The 20,915-nt window shown below is 43.8% G+C and overlaps 1 protein-coding gene across 1 annotated transcript in view; it reads right to left on the bottom strand.

The window, feature by feature from the left end:
* Positions 1 to 3,679: 3,679 nt before the first annotated feature.
* CDH20 (cadherin 20) overlaps positions 3,680 to 20,915 on the bottom strand; it is a 42,144-nt gene continuing 24,908 nt past the window's right edge. The window contains exons 7-11 of the mRNA XM_032222828.1: positions 18,964 to 19,100; positions 16,809 to 16,930; positions 9,829 to 9,946; positions 6,023 to 6,274; positions 3,680 to 4,722 (exon numbers count right to left, since the gene is read on the bottom strand). Of these exons, the coding sequence (XP_032078719.1) occupies positions 4,223 to 4,722; positions 6,023 to 6,274; positions 9,829 to 9,946; positions 16,809 to 16,930; positions 18,964 to 19,100 (1,129 nt within the window). The 3' untranslated portion in view covers positions 3,680 to 4,222. The remainder of the gene's footprint in view (positions 4,723 to 6,022; positions 6,275 to 9,828; positions 9,947 to 16,808; positions 16,931 to 18,963; positions 19,101 to 20,915) is intronic.

Genomic DNA, 20,915 nt, shown 5'->3' with positions numbered 1-20,915 from the left:
AAAAGTATAGGATTAGAGAGCCGAGGCGGCGCAGTGGTTAAATGCAGCACTGCAGGCTACGTCAGCTGACTGCAGTTCTGCAGTTCGGCGGTTCTAATCTCACCGGCTCAAGGTTGACTCAGCCTTCCATCCTTCCGAGGTGGGTGAAATGAGGACCCGGATTGTTGTTGGGGGCGATATGCTGACTCTGTAAACCGCTTAGAGAGGGCTGAAAGCCCTATGAAGCGGTATATAAGTCTAACTGCTATTGCTATTGCTACTCTCAGGGGTGGGCTGCTGTGGGTTCACATGTGTTCGGGCAAACCCCCAAATCCCACTCCTGACTAGCCTTGCCCCGCCCCACCCCACCCACCCCTCCCCTCCCCTCCCAACGCACCCTCCCCTTCCCTCACAGGAGTCTCCACCCAGCCCATTCATCATGCTAGGTAAGAACAGGGCCCATGCAGAGGCTTGAGGAGGGGGGGGGGAAACGGGTCTACTAGAGGTTCTGGAAGTCCAGAAATGGTCCCAGAAGTTCTAAAAGGGCCTCTGGAGCCCGGGGGGGGGGGAGAAGCACTTTTCGCTCTCTTGGAGGCTCGAGGAAAGCCTCCGGAGAACGCCCCACCCCACCCCCCCATGGTGTAGGAGGCTGACTAGACCATGTCCACCTTAGACATGCCCACCCAGCAACCGGGCAGAAAACCCCTTGCTGCAATTTTTGAAGCCCACCCCTGAGTACTCTGCAGATCATTCAGTACAAATGTTTGTAACAGTGATAGGAAAGCAACGTTTTATACTGTTCCTGTTTCATTAAGTTGTGTCTTGATAAAGCATGTCAGGGATGGGTTCCCCTTTCCAATCCTTCCTGGTACTATGGCATAAACCTCTTAAGGCACACAATTATACATACATACATACATACATACATACATACATACATACATACATACATACATATTCATTCTTGGGAAAGTATAAGATTTTACCACTGGGTGGCAATGTACTTCAGGAAAAATAAAAATCCAGGCATTTATAAAAGGTCCAAAAATCAGCCTTTTGTATAGGACAGCGATGGCGAACCTTTTTTGGCTCGCATGCCAAAAGCAGGGGGGGGAGTACAGGGGGGGTGTCGTGCTTTGGTGTGCCACACCCATAATGCAATGCACAACCCCCAGCGTGCATGCCCAGTGCTCCCCCCATTTTGCATACTTTTTTTGCACTCCCCAGGCTCCAGAGGCTTTATAGGAACCTGGGGAGGGCGGTAACAGCCTCCCTCGCCCCCAGCAGGCCCTCTGGAGGCTTCAGGAACTTCCCTGAAGTCTCCGGGGGGTAGAAAACAACCCTACGAGCAAACCAAAAGTCACTTCCGGGTTGGTCATAGGGCTGATTTTAGCCCTCCGGAGTGTTCAGGGAAGCCTCCAAAAGGCCCCTGTAGGCTCCGGAGGGCTAAAACCGGCCCTACGAGCAAACCGGAAGTCTGTTCTTGAACTTCCGGTTTGCCCGTAGGGCTGGTTTTTATCTGTCACTGCCGGTTCCAGGGACCCAGGCTGCCAAACCACTACTGGTTTGGCCGAACTGGTCCGAACCAGTAGGAACCTGCCACTGATGTGCCTGCTGCTTGCACAAATGGATTGGAGACTGCTGCCTTAGAGTAGCAATAGCAATAGCAGTTCGACTTATATAGCGCTTCATAGGGCTTTCAGCCCTCTCTAAGCGGTTTACAGAGTCAGCATATCGCCCCCAACAACAATCCGGGTCCTCATTTCACCCACCTCGGAAGGATGGAAGGCTGAGTCAACCTTGAGCCGGTGAGATTAGAACCGCTGAACTGCAGATAACAGTCAGCTGAAGTGGCCTGCAGTATTGCACCCTAACCACTGCGCCACCTCGGCTCCTATTGAATGTCTTCCTTACATGATATTAATTCAGAGCAGCATGGAATTGATAATGTGCCATCAAAGTCATTGTCAACTCTTTGAAACCACACCAGATTTTCTGCATGCAAATCTGTCCCGAATTTAGTCTTTCGGGACTTCCAATGATCCACTCGTCATCACTATCACTAAATCTATCCGCCTTATTGCTGGTCATCCTCTTCTATTCTTCCTTCAAATTTCCTGCATTAGGGCCTTCTCTACTGAGCTCTGTCTTCACACAATTCAATAGGATGTAATAGAAATAAGACGCGTGGAAGGCTGTACCTCAAATATAGATTGTTGTTGATAAAAAGTCATGAAATCTCAATGTGGTTCATGTACATTTTTTAAAATATGTTTTTTTGAGTGATGCATTGATTTGTCTCACCAGATACTGGTTTAGAAATTGTAGGGAGCAGAATATCAACACCATGGGTGACCTTGTGTAATGTTGATACTGCAGTTTCCAGGATGCCAAAGTAATGGTACTGATAGGAATTCTGGAAGTAATTTTTCCTAGATGTCTGGGAAAGACCAAGTTGGGAACAAATATAAAACAGGGATTGAAAGTAGTGGGTGGGGGGGGGGGTTCAATTTTTTTTACTACCAATTCTGTGGGTATGGCATGAGGGGCATGGCAGGGGAAGGATACTGTAAAATCTCCATCCCCTCATCCCACTCCAGGGGAAGGTTACTGCAAAATGCCCATTTCCTCCTGATCAGCTGGGACTCGGGAGGCAGAGAATAGATGGAGGCAGGGCCAATCAGAGGTGGTATTTACTGGTTCTCCGAACTACTCAAAATTTCCACTACTGGTTCTCTAGAACTGGTCAGAACCTGCTGAAGACCCGTGACCCGACAAAAGCATGAACGTCATAAAACCGCGATGTCAAAAGCGCGCCGACAGAAGCGCGATTTAATTTAAGGTAAGGTTTAGGGTTAGGTTTAGGGTTAGGTTTAGGGTTAGGTGTAGGGTTAGGTTTAGGGTTAGGGTTAGGTTTAGGGTTAGGTTTAGGGTTAGGTTTAGGGTTAGTTTTAGGGTTAGTTTTAGGGTTAGGTTTAGGGTTAGGTTTAGGGTTAGGTTTAGGGTTAGGTTTAGGGTTACGTTACAGCGCGCTTCTGTTGGCGCGCTTTTGTCGGCGCGTTTTAGGGCTAATTCGTCGCTCATTCATCGCACGGTTTTGTCACCGCGCTTTAGTCACCGCGGTTTAGTCAGGCGCGCTTTTGTTGTGCGCGCATTTGTGGTGGAACCCTGAAGACCCACTTCTGATTGAAAGGGCTTCGGTCAAGAGGCTCTTTAGCTATAACAGACAAAAGATCATTTGCAGATTCCTTTTCCTTCAATTTAAATTTTATTAAAAGAGTTCTAAGGTACTGCATCCAGTACATGATATTTATTACCAAAATTATTAACAAATATACAAAACTTATATATGGAATATTTATTACATCCTTTTATTCCTCTATAATACTGCATTTGTTCAAGTAGGTCACCTACAGTGTAAACTTCCCTCAGTTTGATCTCGACTAGTTTGGGAAAGGCCCTCTAACGTCACGTAGATAGGAAATTAAAACTTTATTTGGCTTTGACTGGCAACATCTGATTCTTGCATTTGGCACGTGGAAGAAGTATCTACAGTGCAGAAAGGAGGCATAATTTTTAGGATTTGATTTTGAATCGTAGTTTTTAAAAGCTGAGGAGAGAGACTCCGCATACATTAATTTGATATTAGTAATAATGCATATGACACACGGGTCAGTTGTTCTCCCTTCCACTTCACTCAAATCTTTTTTCTTCATTAGGATTTGCTGGTAAAAAAAAAATCTTCCATTTTATTGATGATTTCCTGTATCCTTTTTCTTTTATAAACAAAGAGGAAGAAATCATCTACAGGAGACGGCTTTCTACACACAATTCCATGTGAATTGAAATGTATAGATTTTTACACGCAGATGTAAAAAAGTTAATAAGTGGTCCATGGATGTGAGTGCGCGCTTGGGTGTCTTAAGTCAGCAAGATAATAATGTCATTCTAATCCAGAACCAAATGTTCATTGTGTAGTCTTTGAAAGAAAAATTTAAAAAAAAAAATCCCACGAAATTCTTCCCACCTCTCTTTCTCTCCTGCTTATCATCGTTTACAAATGTAGCTTAAAATAACTTCATAAAGCTGATCCAGAGAGTGCTTTGACTTATTCAAACTCTCCTGCATTCTCCCTCAAGCATCGTATTGCTAATCGTAAGAGGCCATCCCACCAAATGTCTCACATCAGACGGGTACAAGTTTAGATGGCGGCATTTGAGTATCAAGCACTTGGCCTTTTTAGTTACCAAAGAGTCCCACTCCCCTCTGTGGCGCCATACATTTCCGCCAGCTTCCTAAAGCGTGGTCCCCAGTCTGTGAGATAGTCATAGCTCTGTTCTGAGTCCGTAGTTACAGACTGTAAGGAACTGAGCGATTCGGCCGCTGAGCCGTTGCCCTCAAACATATAGGTCTGGAGGGAATCGAAGGGAGGAGCCCAGAGGTCCATGTCCGCTTCATAGAGTTTGGCCAATACATAGCTGTGAACACTGCTGTCCATTGTGCAGGCCTGAGGGACGTATCTTGAGAGGCTTTCGATTTCTGGCATCATGTCTTGCCGGTTCTTCATGAACGCTTGGGCCTCCCTGGGGTTCCACAGGGCAGAGATGTCGAAAGCTTCCGTATCTTCTTCCCCGCCGCCTTCGTCGTCATATCGGACAATGTTCTCATGGATATTCTCGTCCTCATCAAGCATGTAAGGCTGCTTCCGGTGTCTCTTCATGGATAAGATCAGTAGCACCAGAACTAAATGAAACAGAAAATACTTAGGCAGCAATTCTTCTTCACTCAAGACAAATCAACAAGAAATATTTCATATTTCATGGCTTAGGGCCAGCGTACCTTCGAGACCGCCTACTGCCACATACCTCCCAGCGGCCAGTAAGATCCCACAGATTGGGCCTCCCTTCAGATGCCGTCAGCCAGATAGTGTCGGCTGGCGGGCCCTCGGAGGAGAGCCTTCTCTGTGGCTGCTCCGACTCTCTGGAACCAGCTACCCCCGGAGATCTGGACCCTCCCCACTCTCATGGCCTTCAGGAAAGCTGTTAAAACCTGGCTGTTCTGGCAGGCCTGGGGCTGTTGACCTCATTGTTGAGGTCCAGCCCCGATTAGAATGAATGTATGTGGTTTTATGATTTTAAACTGTCTTTTTTTTCTCTCTCTCTTTTTTTTGTAAGCCACCCGGAGTCCTTCGGGATTGGGCAGCATATAAATTTTGATAATAAATAAATAAATAAATAAATATGTAAAAGTAATCAAAGAGGTCTACTTCCCCACCCCCCTGCTCAAAATTGCTCCCACTATAGTGGTAATCCTCGACTTACAACAGATCATTTAGTGAGCGTTCAAAGTTGACAATACCATTGAAAGAAGTGACTTAGGATCATTTTTTCACACTTATGACCCCTGGAGTATTCCCTCCCCCCCCGGGCATGATCAAAATTGAAGGTGCTTGGCAACTGGCTCATATTTATGACGGTTGCAGTGTCCTGGGTCTGTGAGATCACCTTTCATGACCTCCTGACAAGCCAAGTCAATGGGGAAGCTGGATTCACGTAACAACTTTCTTACACCATTAACAACTGCACGGATTCACTTAACGACTGTGGCAAGAAATGTTGTAAAATGGGGCAAAACTCATTTAATAGCAATAGCAATAGCAGTTAGACTTATGTACCGCTTCATAGGGCTTTCAGCCCTCTCTAAGCGGTTTACAGAGTCAGCATATTGCCCCCAACAACAATCCGGGTCCTCATTTTACCCACCTCGGAAGGATGGAAGGCTGAGTCAACCCTGAGCCAGTGAGATTTGAACAGCCGGACTGCAGAACTGCAGTCAGCTGAAGTAGCCTGCAGTGCTGCATTTAACCACTGCACCTCGGCTCTACCTCGGCTCTCTATTTAACAAAGGCTTCATTTTGCAACAGAAATTTGGGGCTCAATTGTGGTCATAAATCAAGGACTACCTGTGGTGATTTAGTATTACAGCCCAACAAATCTTGCCTGAAGACTATTAGATTTGTTTTTGAGATTTTATGTATACTTACCAAGCAAAACGAAAATGCAAGCTAGAATAGCAATCAGCGCTCCTCTGCTCAGGCTAACAGGGAGCACGTAGGCCTCTGCGTTACAGGACATCACAAGGCCCTTCTCATCACAACTGCAAACATGAATGGTTACTGTCCCAGTACTGCTTAGCACAGGACGCCCATTATCCGCTATTAAGATGGGAAGATAAAAGGTATTCTGCTCCTGTTGCCGAAATCCCGATCTCTTGGTTAAAATCCAAGCTGTGTTGTCTAAAGAGAAAGAAAGAAGAGAAAAAAGGAAGAAAGAAAGAATGAAAAAGGAAAAATAACAATACTTATCCACAATGCTAAAATATCAAATATACCTATTGCAAAATTGATTAGTTTTGTAAACTTACAGTGTTATCTTTAATGTTAATGTTTAATAAATTTATATGCCGCCCAATCCCGAAGGACTCCGGGCAGCTTACATAAAAAACAATTTAAAAGAATACTAAAAATTAAAAAAAATAGAGAGACAGGCAAGTTAAAAAGGCACAACATGCAACTCAACCTTAGTGGGGCTGGACCTCATTCAAGAGGTCAACAGCCCCAGGCCTGCCGGAAAAGCCAGGTCTTAATAGACTTTCGGAAGGCCGCGAGAGTGGGGAGGGTCCGGATCTCTGGGGGTAGATCATTTACTTTTATCTACAGGTGCAACATAACTACTTTTGGAATATGCAATTGTTTGTGAGTTACTCTAGACCTGTGATGGCAAACCTATGCCATGTGTGCCCAATGTGGCATGCGGAGCTATGTCACCCGGCACATGCGGCCTTGCCTGTTTGTCTTCCGGGTTTCTGGCATGCACGCATGCACGACAATCAGCTGTCCTTCGCGCATGATGCAGTGCCAAAAACTGGTATGTGCATGGGCGCTGGCCAGCTGATTGTTGGGTGCGCATGTGTGCCAGAACCCGGAAGCTTGGCTTTTCCGAAGTGTGGTCCTTTCGCATGTGCGCCAGTGCTGAAAACTGGCCTGGGCATGTGCACTGGTAAGCTGATCATTAGGCACACATATGCGCTAGAACCTGGAAGTTTGGCTTTTCCAGAGTGTGGCACCAATGAGCACGTGCACAACATTTTTGTGCATCCTTTTCAGCACTCGATGAGCACCATCACTGCTCTAGACTTTCAATGACACATAGTTCTCTGCCTTTGGAAGCTGGCTTGTTCATATCCATGCTGTGGATAATATTATTATTATTTGTGAAACATTTATTTATTTGCTCAATTGATATGGCCTCCTGCTAGCCAGGTGATTTTGTTCATGACCTTAGATATATTATTTCACCTGTATTTCTGACAATGAGCATAGTTGCACATAAGAAAATTGAATGAAAAGAGCAAATTAAAAGATGGTAGGCAGTGAAAAGGAAGGCGGGAGGAGAAGAAAGGAGAGAAAGAACATATAAAATAGAGATACCTAAGGCATGACAGTGCATTAAATTTCAGAATTTCAGTTTAAATATCCTGTACTCTTTTCTTATAGGTGAAACTATTTGGAAGTTTTGGGGAGCTTTAGGTTCGTAGATTGAACTTTAGCTGTGATAACTATGTTGTAATACAATTTAATGTCTTGTTTTATTCTAAGCTATATCCCTTCTTAATATGCATATCCATCATTGTGAGAACCCTGTTAAAAATAAAGAAAAAATGTTGAAAGCAGTAGCACAAATGGGGAGATCCAGAACTTTTCATTCTTCTGCCTGATAAAAATTGATGGGCCTGAAAACGGCTTTTTAACAACAAACCTCCCTTGTCATTCCTAATTAAGATGCTGAAATACAGAGGCAAAAGAGAGAATTCCCCCCTTTCTTCCTGTCTTATATCTGAATGTTGTTTCAGCAGAATGCCCCAAGTATTAAATGAACCTATATCACAAATCTTTTAATGATGATTTCTTTCATGCTCATCAGTAGTTGTAAGTTTAAGGAAAGAAAATCGGTTCCAGCAAAGCAATATCTTGCAATCTTCTCAGCAATTTCCAAATAATAAATCTGGGCGCTTCATTGCTGTAGAAATAGACCCATGATGGCGGGTCTATTTTTCCACAGAAAAATAAAGAAATCTGTCTGGAAGAACCACAAGGTGTGTCTGTTTTTGGAACCTGACAATGTCCTTTACCAAACCCTTCCAGGTTGAACTGAGTGGGCCGAAAATAATCTGTAATTTTTGTGCATGCATCTTCCTGAACACGCACAGAATAATCACTGGCTGACCACATGCTAAGGCCCATTGTGGATAAGTTAGAAATTTAGCAAACTGGCCAGTCCATTTTATAAAGCAACTTTTTTTAAAAAATAAAAATAAATTGAAACAATATGCCAATTCAACTTTTAGACTACGGCAAAACTGTTTTTGTGAGTAAGGTGTCCCAAAGCAATCTTTACTACATTTCCAAGGAACTCCTTTTTGTAAAATTTACTTTTTCCTTGCTTCTCCAGCTGTTGAAATAATGTTCACCATTAGGTGATGCTGCAGTGCAGCTTATTTTTATATCATTTTCTATATTAATAGCTCATTCATTTCCCCAACTGTTTCATTGAATTAAAAGAGTATCATCCACTGAACAGGGGGAGGTGTCACCAGACTCAGGAAAAACTCTTGGTTTGCCTAATATTTTTTGAAATAATAAATAAAAAACGTAGAAACTACAACTAGGCAAAAAGGAACTTAAACATGCTCAGAAGCCCAAAATTTTTTTTTGCTATATAAAGTGGGGGAAAACTGGAATTCCAAAAGAAAGGGAAGGCAATGGAAGTGAACTGAAAAGGTGTTTTTGAAAGGGACATGAGTATATTTGTTACACCTGGTTGATTCCTCTAAAAGAAGAAGAAACTTTTTTCTTAGCTCATGCAGCATTTGTGTAATTCCAGGAAAATAGAAATTGAATTAGGTAGATATTAAGGAGGTGTTGACAAGTTATAATGGCCTTGTTGCACTTCATTTGTACCTGCTAAATTAAAATCCAATTTTCCTGGGACTACATTAGTACGTTGGTATTCAACTGCTTTGAAACTCAACACATTGTGATATGAACATTTTGTCCCAATATTAATCGTTTGTTCAGTACTCAACACACAAGCTAGAACTTGTTGATGTCAGCTGCCTTGTGATGTACTACATTATTCTTTATAGGAAAATTTGTTTGGTATTCATTGTCTTTATTACTCATGGTGCCCCTCGGAACCAATTAATGATGGGTACCGAGGTACCACTGTACAGAATTAGCTTGCAAGCAAAGAGCAAAAAAAAAGATATGACTTCATTAAGGAGGAGATGCCGCCGGATGCAGGAAATTTTCCCACATTGTCTCTGAAGCCCCTTTTCTTGTTTGTATCTGCGTATCACCCGAAGGAAGAAAATCTGAAATAATAGGCAATGACCTTTTCTGTGTTTGGGGAAAGTCCATAGAAAGCTCAGGATTAAGAAAAATAAATGCAACAATATTCTTTTGGACATTTCTTCCCCTCTGCCTCGCCACCGATTTATTACTGAAAATACCCCACAATGATAAAAAAAAGCTTTGGATTTGCGCAACCTTGTTATTGTTCCTCAAAAGAAATGGTTGTATCACTGCCCTGAGAAATACCAGGCAAATTCTTTGCAACTTTCCTAAAAGCAAAATGAAACCTTTATTTCACGGCTGCTTTTAAGGAGCAGGTGTCGCTTATCATTTGAAATGGCTGGCTCAAGAAGCAATTTTAAAACAGAGCTTCTGCAATTCAACCTACTTCAGAAGATATTAATTAAGCCAAACAAATTGATGCCTACTTCAATTACCTTGATTGTCCCTAAGAGTAAAATTCGGGTTATTTGCTGTCTCAGGAGCCAGGCTGTAGTAGAAGTGCTGTCCGTCTTGTGGGTCATCTTGATCCACCGCGCTTACTGTCTGGATCAGCTGTAGGAGACAGAAGAACAACACAATTGATTAACGACAATTCCAGTGGAGGTAAACGCTTTTAAGAATTAATCTGAAAGCAAAATATATGCAGCTTTTAAATAGTACGAAAGTAGTCGCTGAAGAGGAAGCAGAGAGCTATGACGGCAATAAAAATATTGCAGGGATCAGGGGTTAAGAAAAAAAAGAAATCTCCTCAGGAGTTGTTCAAATTTGTATGGTCCGTATCTCAGTGAAAGAGCACACGGTTTCTATGCAGATAATCCGTGCAAGAAAATCAACTAGTAGGGCTAGGAAAGAATATTTCTATATTACACTTTTCTACACTGTTAGATTACACCAATGTAATTATATTGTCACCCTATCACAGTGTTTCTCAACTGGCTGGGGAATTCTAGGAGTTGAAGTCCACGCATCTTCAGGTGACCAAGGTTGAGAAACACTGCCCTATCATTTTATATACTATAGATATCCTATTCAATTGGCACCTCCCCTCCCACACTTTTTGAAGACAACTGGGTTTTTCTCTCTCAACTTCTGGCGTGTGATTCAGTGGACACTTTGCAGCTTGGAAGAAGCATGAATTGGAATGTGCCTGCATGGATTCTCTCTGGTTGCAGACCTCATAGAGCACCTTGGTTTACTGAGGAGCTCCAAAACATGAAGCAATATTAGAATAGAATAGAATAGAATAGGAGAGTTGGAAGGGACCTTGGAGGTCTTCTAGATCAACTGGAAACCCTACACCACTTCAGACAAATGGTCATCCAACATTTTCTTAAAAACAATCAGTGTTGGAGCATTCACAACTTCTGGAGGCAAGTTGTTCCACTGATTAATTGTCCCAACTGTCAGGAAATTTCTCCTTAGTTCTAGGTTGCTTCTCTCCATGATTAGTTTCCACCCGTTGCTTCTTGTCCTACCCTCAGGGGCTTTGGAGAATAGTTTGACTCCCTCTTCTTTGTGGCAGCCTCTAAGGTATTGGAAGGCTGCTATCATGTCTCCCCCTAGTTTGTGAGTGAGAAAACATGCGGGAAGAGTGTGAACTGTTGAATCTGAGGAAATGGACCGGGTCCTTGCTGCTGTGAGTTCCGCCACCTTGTGGTTGATCAAGGCTTCCATGGACATGGAATGTGATTAGGTCCAAATGGTGATTCATTCTTTGGGTTTTTATTACTGTTTTGTGAGCCTCTTGAACTTGTAACAAATAAGATGGGTCATACGAGTCTTCTAAATATGTCTGCCTCTCTCTGTCTCTATACCTTGGGAAGAAGCTTCTAGTTAGTGAAGGTAGGATTTGGCCCAATGAAAACCGATTTTTGACTAATAATCCACAATCTGATAGGTTGAATGCAATTTAATTATGCTTAGAGAAGACATTACAAAAATGGGATATTAATTATTTGGGATACATTGATTTCAAAAAGTTTATTCTAAATCCCAAGTAATTTCAAGTAAAATCCAATATCCTTTCAAGTAAATTTTGACTACATGCACAGAATACACACGAATGTATTACAGCAACAATGCACTCTTTTTTTAAACCACTGTAAATGTCAATATTATCTTTTCTCTAATCAATTTAGCTTGCCATACTTCTCACAAAACTTCCAATTAGACCTACAATCATTCAAAAAAAGATTTAAAGATTTTAAATTTATATAAATACATATTTTTATATTTTGATGTATATATTTATATTAATGTTAGGTAAAATGTAAAGCAAATCTAAAGGTAAAGACAAAAAAGATCAAAAGAAGGAAAAAAGAAGAAAGAATTGCAAGAAAAGAAAAAAGCAACTTCTCCATAGATGTTTACAAGCACCTCTTCCCCCTCTTAACTCTTCCACAAATTCTTTTAAACCTTTATTTATTTCTCATATGTTTCAATCATTAAATCCACAAATCATTTCATTTTTTGTCCTTTTAGTAATAATCCACAAAAAGGTGTCAGTGTTTTAAAAAAGTACTTTCCGCATGATTAAAATGTCAGTATTGCTATTTTTGCTAGTTCATTTACAGTTCATTCCTCCATTTCATCTTTGTGCATACAATAATCTTGCTGGCATTATCAAATTGATATGAACAGACAGAGAGCTGAAAAAATCCCATGAATTTATGGGAAATAATATTTATATGTAATTATAATGTTAACAATGCATATTACTTCTGCATTGATATGTCACATATCTTTGGGACTGACTTTCTTTGGGACTTTAAAGGGAATAAGACTGAACAATCCTTGCTTATAAACATCAGGCATTTTTGCCTTCCCTTTATTACACACGATTGCCTTGTATACTATTGAACTTTGACCTTCCAGCTGTGGACTTTTCTTTGGGGCATAGAAGGAGAAGAGTGGAGCCCCCCATTAGGGTGTGACCCCCCCCCCTCAGGAGAGGGTGGATTATTACGTTGGACTACTACGAACTAATACTATCTTGGACCTGCGCAACCCTATTATTTTCTAATTTTAACTGGTATGTTGAGTGCATGGGATTGTCTGGTTGTATGAATGATCTCACTTTTAATTTATTTAGCTGTATTTGTGTTTTAACTCTATTAGTGAGGACTGCTTGTGTGAGAGTTTGAGTATGAATGATTCGGAGGACCTGGCGGGTCATATGGGGGCCATTGGGGTGGTTGGGGGGGCTATATCCACAGGAGAGGGTCGGAGCATTGCGGTCATGACAGGGAGAGGCAGATATGGCGGGGACTTTAGGGCAGGCCATCATTGGGGAAGGAGGGTTCGCTATATTACAGAGATCCCTCCTTCCGGCCCTAGGAGTCCCACTCCAAGGTCAGATGGCGCGAGTGATCAGGACCCTGGTCTCAGGCTGCTGTCGCTAAATGCCAGGTCTGTGGTTCATAAGGCCCCCCTCATCCGGGACTTGATAACTGATGAGGGCGCAGACCTGGCATGTATTACTGAAACATGGCTGGGCACGGAGGGAGGAGTCCCCCTCGTAGAGATGTGCCCAGCCGGATTTCAGGTGCTACACCAGCCGAGAGCCCAGGGAAGGGGTGGCGGTGTGGCTATTGTAGTCCGGGAGTCTTTAGTACCTCGTAGGATCCCTGCTCCGGAGCTTGTCGGGTGTGAGTCCCTGCTGGTGAAGCTGGACCTCAAGGGTCAAGTGGGTCTGCTGCTTATGTACCTGCCTCCCAACTGCGTTGCAGCAGCCCTCCCCTCGCTCCTCGAGTCAGTAGCCGAGCTGGCAGCTGAGTTCCCTAGACTCATAGTTCTGGGGGACTTCAACTTGCCTTCGCTCGGTGAACGCTCTGACGGAGCGCAGGAGTTCATGGCTTCCATGACAGCCATGGGCTTGACTCAGGTAATTCGAGGCCCAACCCACTCAGCGGGTCACACGCTCGACCTCGTATTCCTCTCGGAGCAGTGGAGTTACGATCTTGGTCTGAGGGGTAATGAGATCATACCCCTGTCGTGGTCAGACCACTGCCTACTGAGGCTAGACTTCCGGAGGCCAAACCCCCACCGTAGGGAGGAGGAACCGACCAGGTGGTTCCGCCCCAAGCGACTGATGGACCCCATTAGGTTCCAGACGGAGCTTGGGGTTATTCCAGATACTCTCGCCCACAGTTCGGTTGAGACCCTTGTCGCTGCCTGGCACTCGGCAGCTTCGGGGTCTCTAAACCAGATTGCGCCACTACGGCCCCTCCGGGTCAGCGGCCCCCGGAGACCTCCTTGGTTTACCGAGGAGCTCCGGGAGATAAAGCGCCGGAGGAGACGCCTAGAGCACCTGTGGAGATTAGACAGGTCCGAATTGAACCGGGCACTTGTAACAGCATGCACCAAGGAGTATACTCGCGCTCTAAGATCGGCAAAAAGAACATACATTGCCTCCTTGGTAGCGTCCGCCGAGTTCCGCCCAGCCGCCCTGTTTGGGATAACCCGCTCCCTCCTAAATAGGAGGGAGGCGGGGGACCCCTTACAGGGTAAGGCTGAGGAGTATGTTCAGTTCTTGGCGGACAAAGTTGCCCGGTTTCGAGCGGACCTGGACTCCACTCTTGCAGAGCCAGCTGAGACACAGGGGAAAGACTTGGTAAACCATCTCTGGGTTGAGTTTCAGGAAGTTGCCTCTGGGGATGTGGACAAGGCTATGCGAGCTGTGAGTACCTCCACTTGTGTACTGGACCCGTGTCCCTCCTGGCTGGTTGCCAACAGCAGTGAGGTGACACGAGGCTGGATCCAAGCGGTTGCTGTGGCATCTCTTCGGGAGGGGCATTTTCCCACCGAGCTTAAGGCAGCGGTGGTGAGACCCCTTCTGAAGAAACCGTCCCTGGATCCAGCTATTCTTAATAACTACCGTCCAGTCTCCAACCTTCCCTATGTGGGGAAGGTTGTTGAGAAAGTGGTGGCCCTCCAGCTTCAGCGTACCTTGGAGGAAGCAAACTATCTTGACCCCTTCCAGTCCGGCTTCCGACCAGGTTACAGCACAGAAACCGCTTTGGTCGCATTGACCGATGATCTCTGGAGAGCTAGGGATGGAGGCTTTGCGTCCATCCTGGTTCTCCTTGACCTCTCAGCGGCTTTCGATACCATCGACCATGGTATCCTTCTGCGACGACTGCGGGAGGTGGGAGTGGGCGGCACTGTTTTGCAGTGGTTCTCCTCCTACCTCTCGGACAGGTCGCAGTCGGTGTTGGTGGGTGGGCAGAGATCGTCCCCGAGGCCCCTAACATGTGGGGTGCCACAGGGGTCGGTCTTGTCCCCCCTCCTATTCAACATATACATGAAACCGCTGGGCGAGATCATTCGGAGGCACGGGATAAAGTATCACCAATATGCGGACGATACTCAATTGTATCTGTCCGCCCCGTGCCAACTCAATGAAGCGGTGGACGTGATGAACCAGGGTCTGGAAGCTGTTAAAGACTGGATGAGAGCAAACAAACTGGTGCTCAACCCAGACAAGACCGAGTGGCTGTTGTGTTTTCCTCCCAATAATTTGACCACCGTACCATCAATCAGGCTGGGGGGACAAAATTTATACCCCTCAGATAGGGTCCGCAACTTGGGAGTCCTCCTGGATCCACAGCTGAGTTTTGATCACCATCTATCGGCTGTGACCAGGGGGGCATTTGCCCAGGTTCGCCTGGTGCGCCAGTTGCGGCCCTACCTGAATCGGGAGGCTCTCACGACAGTCACTCGAGCCCTTGTGATCTCTAAGCTGGAATACTGCAACGTGCTCTACATGGGGCTGCCCTTGAAGAGCACCCGGAGACTTCAGCTAGTACAGAACGCGGCCGCGCGAGTGATTGTGGGCGCACCTCGGTTCGCCCACATAACACCTATCCTCCGCGAGCTGCGCTGGCTGCCTGTGGATCTCCGGGTGCAATTCAAGGTCTTACTTACCACCCATAAAGCGCTCCATGGTAGTGGATCTGACTATTTGAGAGACCGCCTTCTGCCAATAACCTCCCTGCGTCCCATCAGATCGCATAGAGCGGGCCTCCTCCGTATTCCATCCGCCAGTCAGTGCCGACTGGCGACTACCCGGAGGAGAGCCTTCTCAGTTGCTGCTCCGACGCTATGGAACAATCTCCCCGTGGAGATTCGTACCCTGACCACAGTCCAGGCCTTCCATACAGCCCTCAAGATCTGGCTAGCCCGTCAGGCCTGGGGATAAACTCTTCCGCCCCTCCCGAATGCTGAGAGAATGTTGTGTTTTTAGTATTTTTCAGTTATTGCACATTTCTTTTTATGTTTTGTCTTCACTCCCCTTCCTTTATTATTGTAAGCCGCCCTGAGTCCCCTCAGGGAAAAGGGCGGCCTATAAATGCTATTAAAATAAAATAAAATAAAATAAAATAAATAAATGTGAAAAACCTTAGAATTGTTTATTCATATATTTTATTAATTTACATACCACCTGATAGCAAATAACTCTGGATGGTTCATGATAAAGACCAGTTACATCCCACCAACTCCCCCGTCTCCTGAAATAGCCAAAAGACAAAAACCCAGGACAACTAGGACTACAAAATTAACGTTGGGTTACAGCAGAGGTGTCAAACTTGATTTCACTGAGGGCTGCATCAGAGTTGTCTTTGACCCTGAGGGGATGGGGTGGGTGTGGCCAGGGTGGGAGTGGCCAGGGTGGGGGGTGGCCAGCTTGACATCCCTCGTGTAGGGTGCCTGTGGCAGCTCAAGTTTCATTTTCATGGGCTGCAGGAGGCTGTCCCAGCTGAAAATGGAACTCAGAAGGGCTGCTCCTTGTTTCCAGGGTGTCCTGCGGGCCAGATTTAAGCACCCAAGGGCCGGATTTGGCCAGTGGGCTTTGAGTTTAGCACCCCTGGGTTAGAGGGCAGGTGGCTAGCAAGGATCCAAACTCCTAAACATGGAAAGACCGATCAATATGTTTTCCTTCGAACAAAATGTAAATCTATTTAAAGGCAAGAGTTACTTTTACATATCTATCGTGTGTGTGTTTTATTCAGATTCTTCCTCCTTTTTGTATATTCTAGCTATGAAATATATATTTTAACATTTCTGTTTCATTTTGGAGGATGTAATAAGAAATTAATTTTACTGCTGCTTTGCTGCTCTTTTAAATATTGCAGTGGATTTAATTTAATATTTAAATTAGATAGTTAAATTAAATACTAAATTACATAGTATTATATATTCTACTGAAATTGTAATGGGAACGGACACACTTGTGCTCGTACACGTAGACTTAGCAATATTCTCATTCCTTGCACTTATAAGCTACTGTACCCTTTGAAATCTACTTCGGACGTTTCGGAGAGTGCAGTTCAGATCGAGACAATGTTAGGTTAGGGATAAAGGTAGTAGATAATGGTACCAGTTCTAAATATAAAATACTGTTTTAGCTTCTCACCTGTCCAACTTTTGCATTTTCACAGACAAATGCCTCATAGAACCTGGGAAATTCGGGCACGTTGTCATTTATATCCAGGACTCTTATTGTTACTGAAACACTTCCAACCTGCAAAGGATTGTCTGAAAGGAGAGAAGAGTGACTTAATATCAGAGGTGTTCTGCCTGAGCATAAATTAATCCTGAATTGCATAAAAGTTCTCTGGAGAATGTATGCCCAGATTTGTTGTTGTTGTTAATTGCAAAGTCATGTCTCACCCATCGTGACCCCATGGACAACGTTCCCCCAGGCCTTACTGTCCTCTACCATCCTCTGGAGTCCATTTAATCTCATGCCTACTACTTCAGTGTCTCCATCCAGCCACCTCATTCTCTGTTGTTCCCTTCTTCTTTTGCCCTCAAACTTTCCCAGCATTAGGCTCTTCTCCAGTGAGTCCTTCCTTCTCATTAGGTGGCCAAAGTATTTGAGTTTCATCTTCAGAATCTGGCTTTCTAAAGAGCAGTCAGGGTTGATCTCCTCTAGGCTGAGATCAACCCTTTAGTAGATAGTATTTTACTGTATTAAGACTTTTGATTTGTGCAGAAGAGAATGCAGAGAAGAGCAACAAAGATAATTAGGGGACTGGAGACTAAAACATATGAAGAACAGTTGCAGGAACTGGGTATGTCTAGTTTGATGAAAAGAAGGACCAGGGGAGACATGATAGCAGTCTTCCAAAATCTCAAAGAAGAGGGAGTCAAACTATTCTCCAAAGCACCTGAGGGCAGGACCAGAAGCAATGGGTGGAAACTAGCAATAGCAGTTAGACTTATATACCGCTTCATAAGGCTTTCAGCCCTCTCTAAGCGGTTTACAGAGTCAGCATATCGCCCCCAACAGCAATCCGGGTCCTCATTTTACCCACCTCGGAAGGATGGAAGGCTGAGTCAACCCTGAGCCGGTGAGATTTGAACAGCCGAACTGCAGATAACAGTCAGCTGAAGTGGCTGCAGTCCAGAGGAGAGAGAACAGGAGTTGGCAGATAGAAATCTGAAGCTTGGCTTTCATCACTGCTGAATGGAAATACTATGCATTCCTGCTCAGTATAATATGCGATGTCTCCTTTGCTGATCCCTCTTCTGCCCGCATTGCTACTTTCCCAGTTGTATCATTGTGAGTGACTTTTCTCTAGGATAATGTGCGACAAAGCCTAACAGATTTTCTATATCTTGACATTGCCCTTGAAATTAGGGAGGGAAACAAAATTGAAGCACTGCTACTTTAATACCGGAACAGTAACTGTGTTACTGAATAGCTGTGAAGAAGACCAAAGCTGTATCACAGAGACATGGCTCAAATATGGTGCTGTTCAGACTTGTTGGTGTTATGTTTTAGCGAACATTGGAGCCTTCATTAGAAATTAGAAATGCAAAAGAGAACTGATTCTACTTTTCCTTGTTTTGTTTTCTTCCTTCTACTATGAGCGTAAAATATTTGATTTCACTCCATAAAGTTAAAAGACTTGTATAACCTTAAAACATAAAACATAGAGTTGGAAGGACTTTGGAAGTCATCTAGTCCAGGGGTGTCAAACTTGATTTCATTGAGGGCTACATCAGGGTTGTGTTTGATTTGGGGGGGGGGCAGTGTGGGTGTGGGTGTAGCCAGCTCAACGTCACTCATGTTGGGGGTGTCTGTAGTAGCCTGAGTGTTCTGCCAGCAAAAACAGGCTTCCAAACCCTGTTTTTGGCTGCAATGGCCTCTTGCAACCCTGTGCCAGAGAAAACAGCTGCATGTGGCTTTGAACCGTCCCTTTGCTGTTTCCAGGGCGGCCCCATGGCCCACAACTAAGCAGCCCGCGGGCCAGATCTGGCCCCTGGGCCTTGAGTTTGACACCCCTGATCTAGTCCAACCCCCTGATTGAGCAGGAGAGTCTATACAATTTCTCTTCTTGGAAAGCCTCCAATGATATACAGTGATATATCCTTGCTGTACAGAAACACACACACAAAGACAAATGCAGACACAGAGTAATTTGGAGTTGGGCGGCCAATAAATTTAAATAAATAATAATTTGATTGCCTTACTCATTTCCACACCTAGCACACTGATATTGTGCCATGAAATGTCTTCCCGATCCAATAAATTTAAATAAATAATAATTTGATTGCCTTACTCATTTCCACACCTAGCACACTGATATTGTGCCATGAAATGTCTTCCCGATCCAGAGGTCTTGCAGTCATCAGAGCACCTGTTATAATGTCCACATAGAAGAAGCGTCCAGGATCACTGCTTCGATCGATGGAGTATCTACGGAAGTTCACATATTTAAAAAAAAAATGTTGTAGTTAGAACCTGCCATTACAAATTGAGGTGTAATTTAGTTTCGTCACTATTTTTTTTTTTTAGCTCTGTGGATTTAACAGTTATTCAGTTCGGATGCTAATTTATATGTGTAGTTTACTAGCTCAATCACCTAATCCCTGAAAAATCTTTTAACATTGATTTGTGCAGTAGGAGGAGAAGAAATAATGCTATGCTAGTTCACTTTAGATCCCACTTTCTCATCTCCTTTAGCAAAGAAAGACTTATGCGTGCTTTGCTGGTTGCATGAATACAAGGAAGAGTGTTTAATTCTAGATATTAAATTTTAAAAAGGCTAAAAAATTAACATCCATATTAAATTAAGAAATATACAATTATTGAATATTTCTTAGACTCTCTTGGAGAAAGAATAAGAGGCAACGCTCTCTTTTAAAGAATTTAGGACAATGGAAAACAATTAAGATGAGCAGAATTAGCAGTTGGTAACATTAGGAAGAATTAGATATCTTTCTTTGTTTGGTAATTGACCTTTGGAGACATGAAAAGCAGTTAATATTCATACTGTGTCTAGGGCGAAAAAAAAACATTATTTAGTACAGTATGCAAACATGCTAATGAAATAACCACACCAATCACAGTGGGACTTGCTTCTAAATATTCATGAATTTACTCAGGGCAGTAAAAGTGAAACCTTATTCATGCAATACAATTCCACAATGTTTCTACAAATTAAGCACCGATAGTTTTAGTATGACATAGTTTCAATTAAGAGTCTTGCAGTTTAAAAATCATAAGAGTTATGCAGAAATAGCCATCAGTGCATCTGCTCATACCAAAACCAAATTCTACAGCGTACTCAAAAAGTGGTCATTTAGGTTTTCATAAAAAATGTAAAACATGAAAGTCCATTCCATAACAAAACTCCTCTGAGCATATTTCAGAATCAAGACGCATAAAATAGCTGTTGCATAATCCTGAAAAGTCTGAATGCATAGTAATTACAGAATCAAGGAATCGGAATTTTTTAAACTCCCAGATGCAAGAAATTCCATATTATGCCATTTCAATCCCAAGGGAAACCATCTGCCATCAGCTTCTAAATCCATTTTGATGTCCTGGTTAAGGCACCATGCTAGAAACCAGGAGACTGTGAATGCTAGTTCTTCCTTAGGCACGAAACCCAGCTGGGAGACTTTGAGTTAGTCAGGCCTAAGTCACCTCATAGGGTTGTTGTTATAGAAAAAATAGGAAGAGGGAGGAGGAGTATTAGGTATTAGTTCAGTTACCATGTTTTCCCCAAAATAATAGCAATAGCAATAGCAATTAGATTTATATACCACTTCATAGGGCTTTCAGCCTTCTCTAAGCGGTTTACAGAGTCAGCATATCGCTCCCACAGTCTGGGTCCTCATTTCACCCACCTCGGAAGGATGGAAGGCTGAGTCAACCCTGAACCGGTGAGATTTGAACCGCTGAATTGCAGCTAACAGTCAGCTGAAGTGGCTGCAGTACTGCACTCTAACCACTGCGCCACCTCGGCTCAAAATAAGACAGGGTCTTATTTTATTTTGACCCCTGAAATAAGCGCTTGGCCTTATTTTTGGGGAGGTCTTATTATTTTTGAGGTGCAGGAGATAGTGAACGTGGTCACCTCATGGCTACTGCTGTGTTGCAATATTTTCAGGGAGGGCTTATTTTCGGGGGAGGGCTTATTTTAGCGCATGCGCTCAAAAGCCCGATTGGGCTTATTATCCGGGGAGGCCGTATTTTCAGGGACACAGGATATTAGATTAGGGTTAT

Source organism: Thamnophis elegans, chromosome 8, assembly GCF_009769535.1.
Source record: "Thamnophis elegans isolate rThaEle1 chromosome 8, rThaEle1.pri, whole genome shotgun sequence".
Lineage (NCBI taxonomy): Eukaryota > Metazoa > Chordata > Lepidosauria > Squamata > Colubridae > Thamnophis > Thamnophis elegans.
The sequence above is the reverse complement of the archived record's forward strand: the minus strand, read 5'-3'. Positions and strand labels throughout refer to the sequence as shown.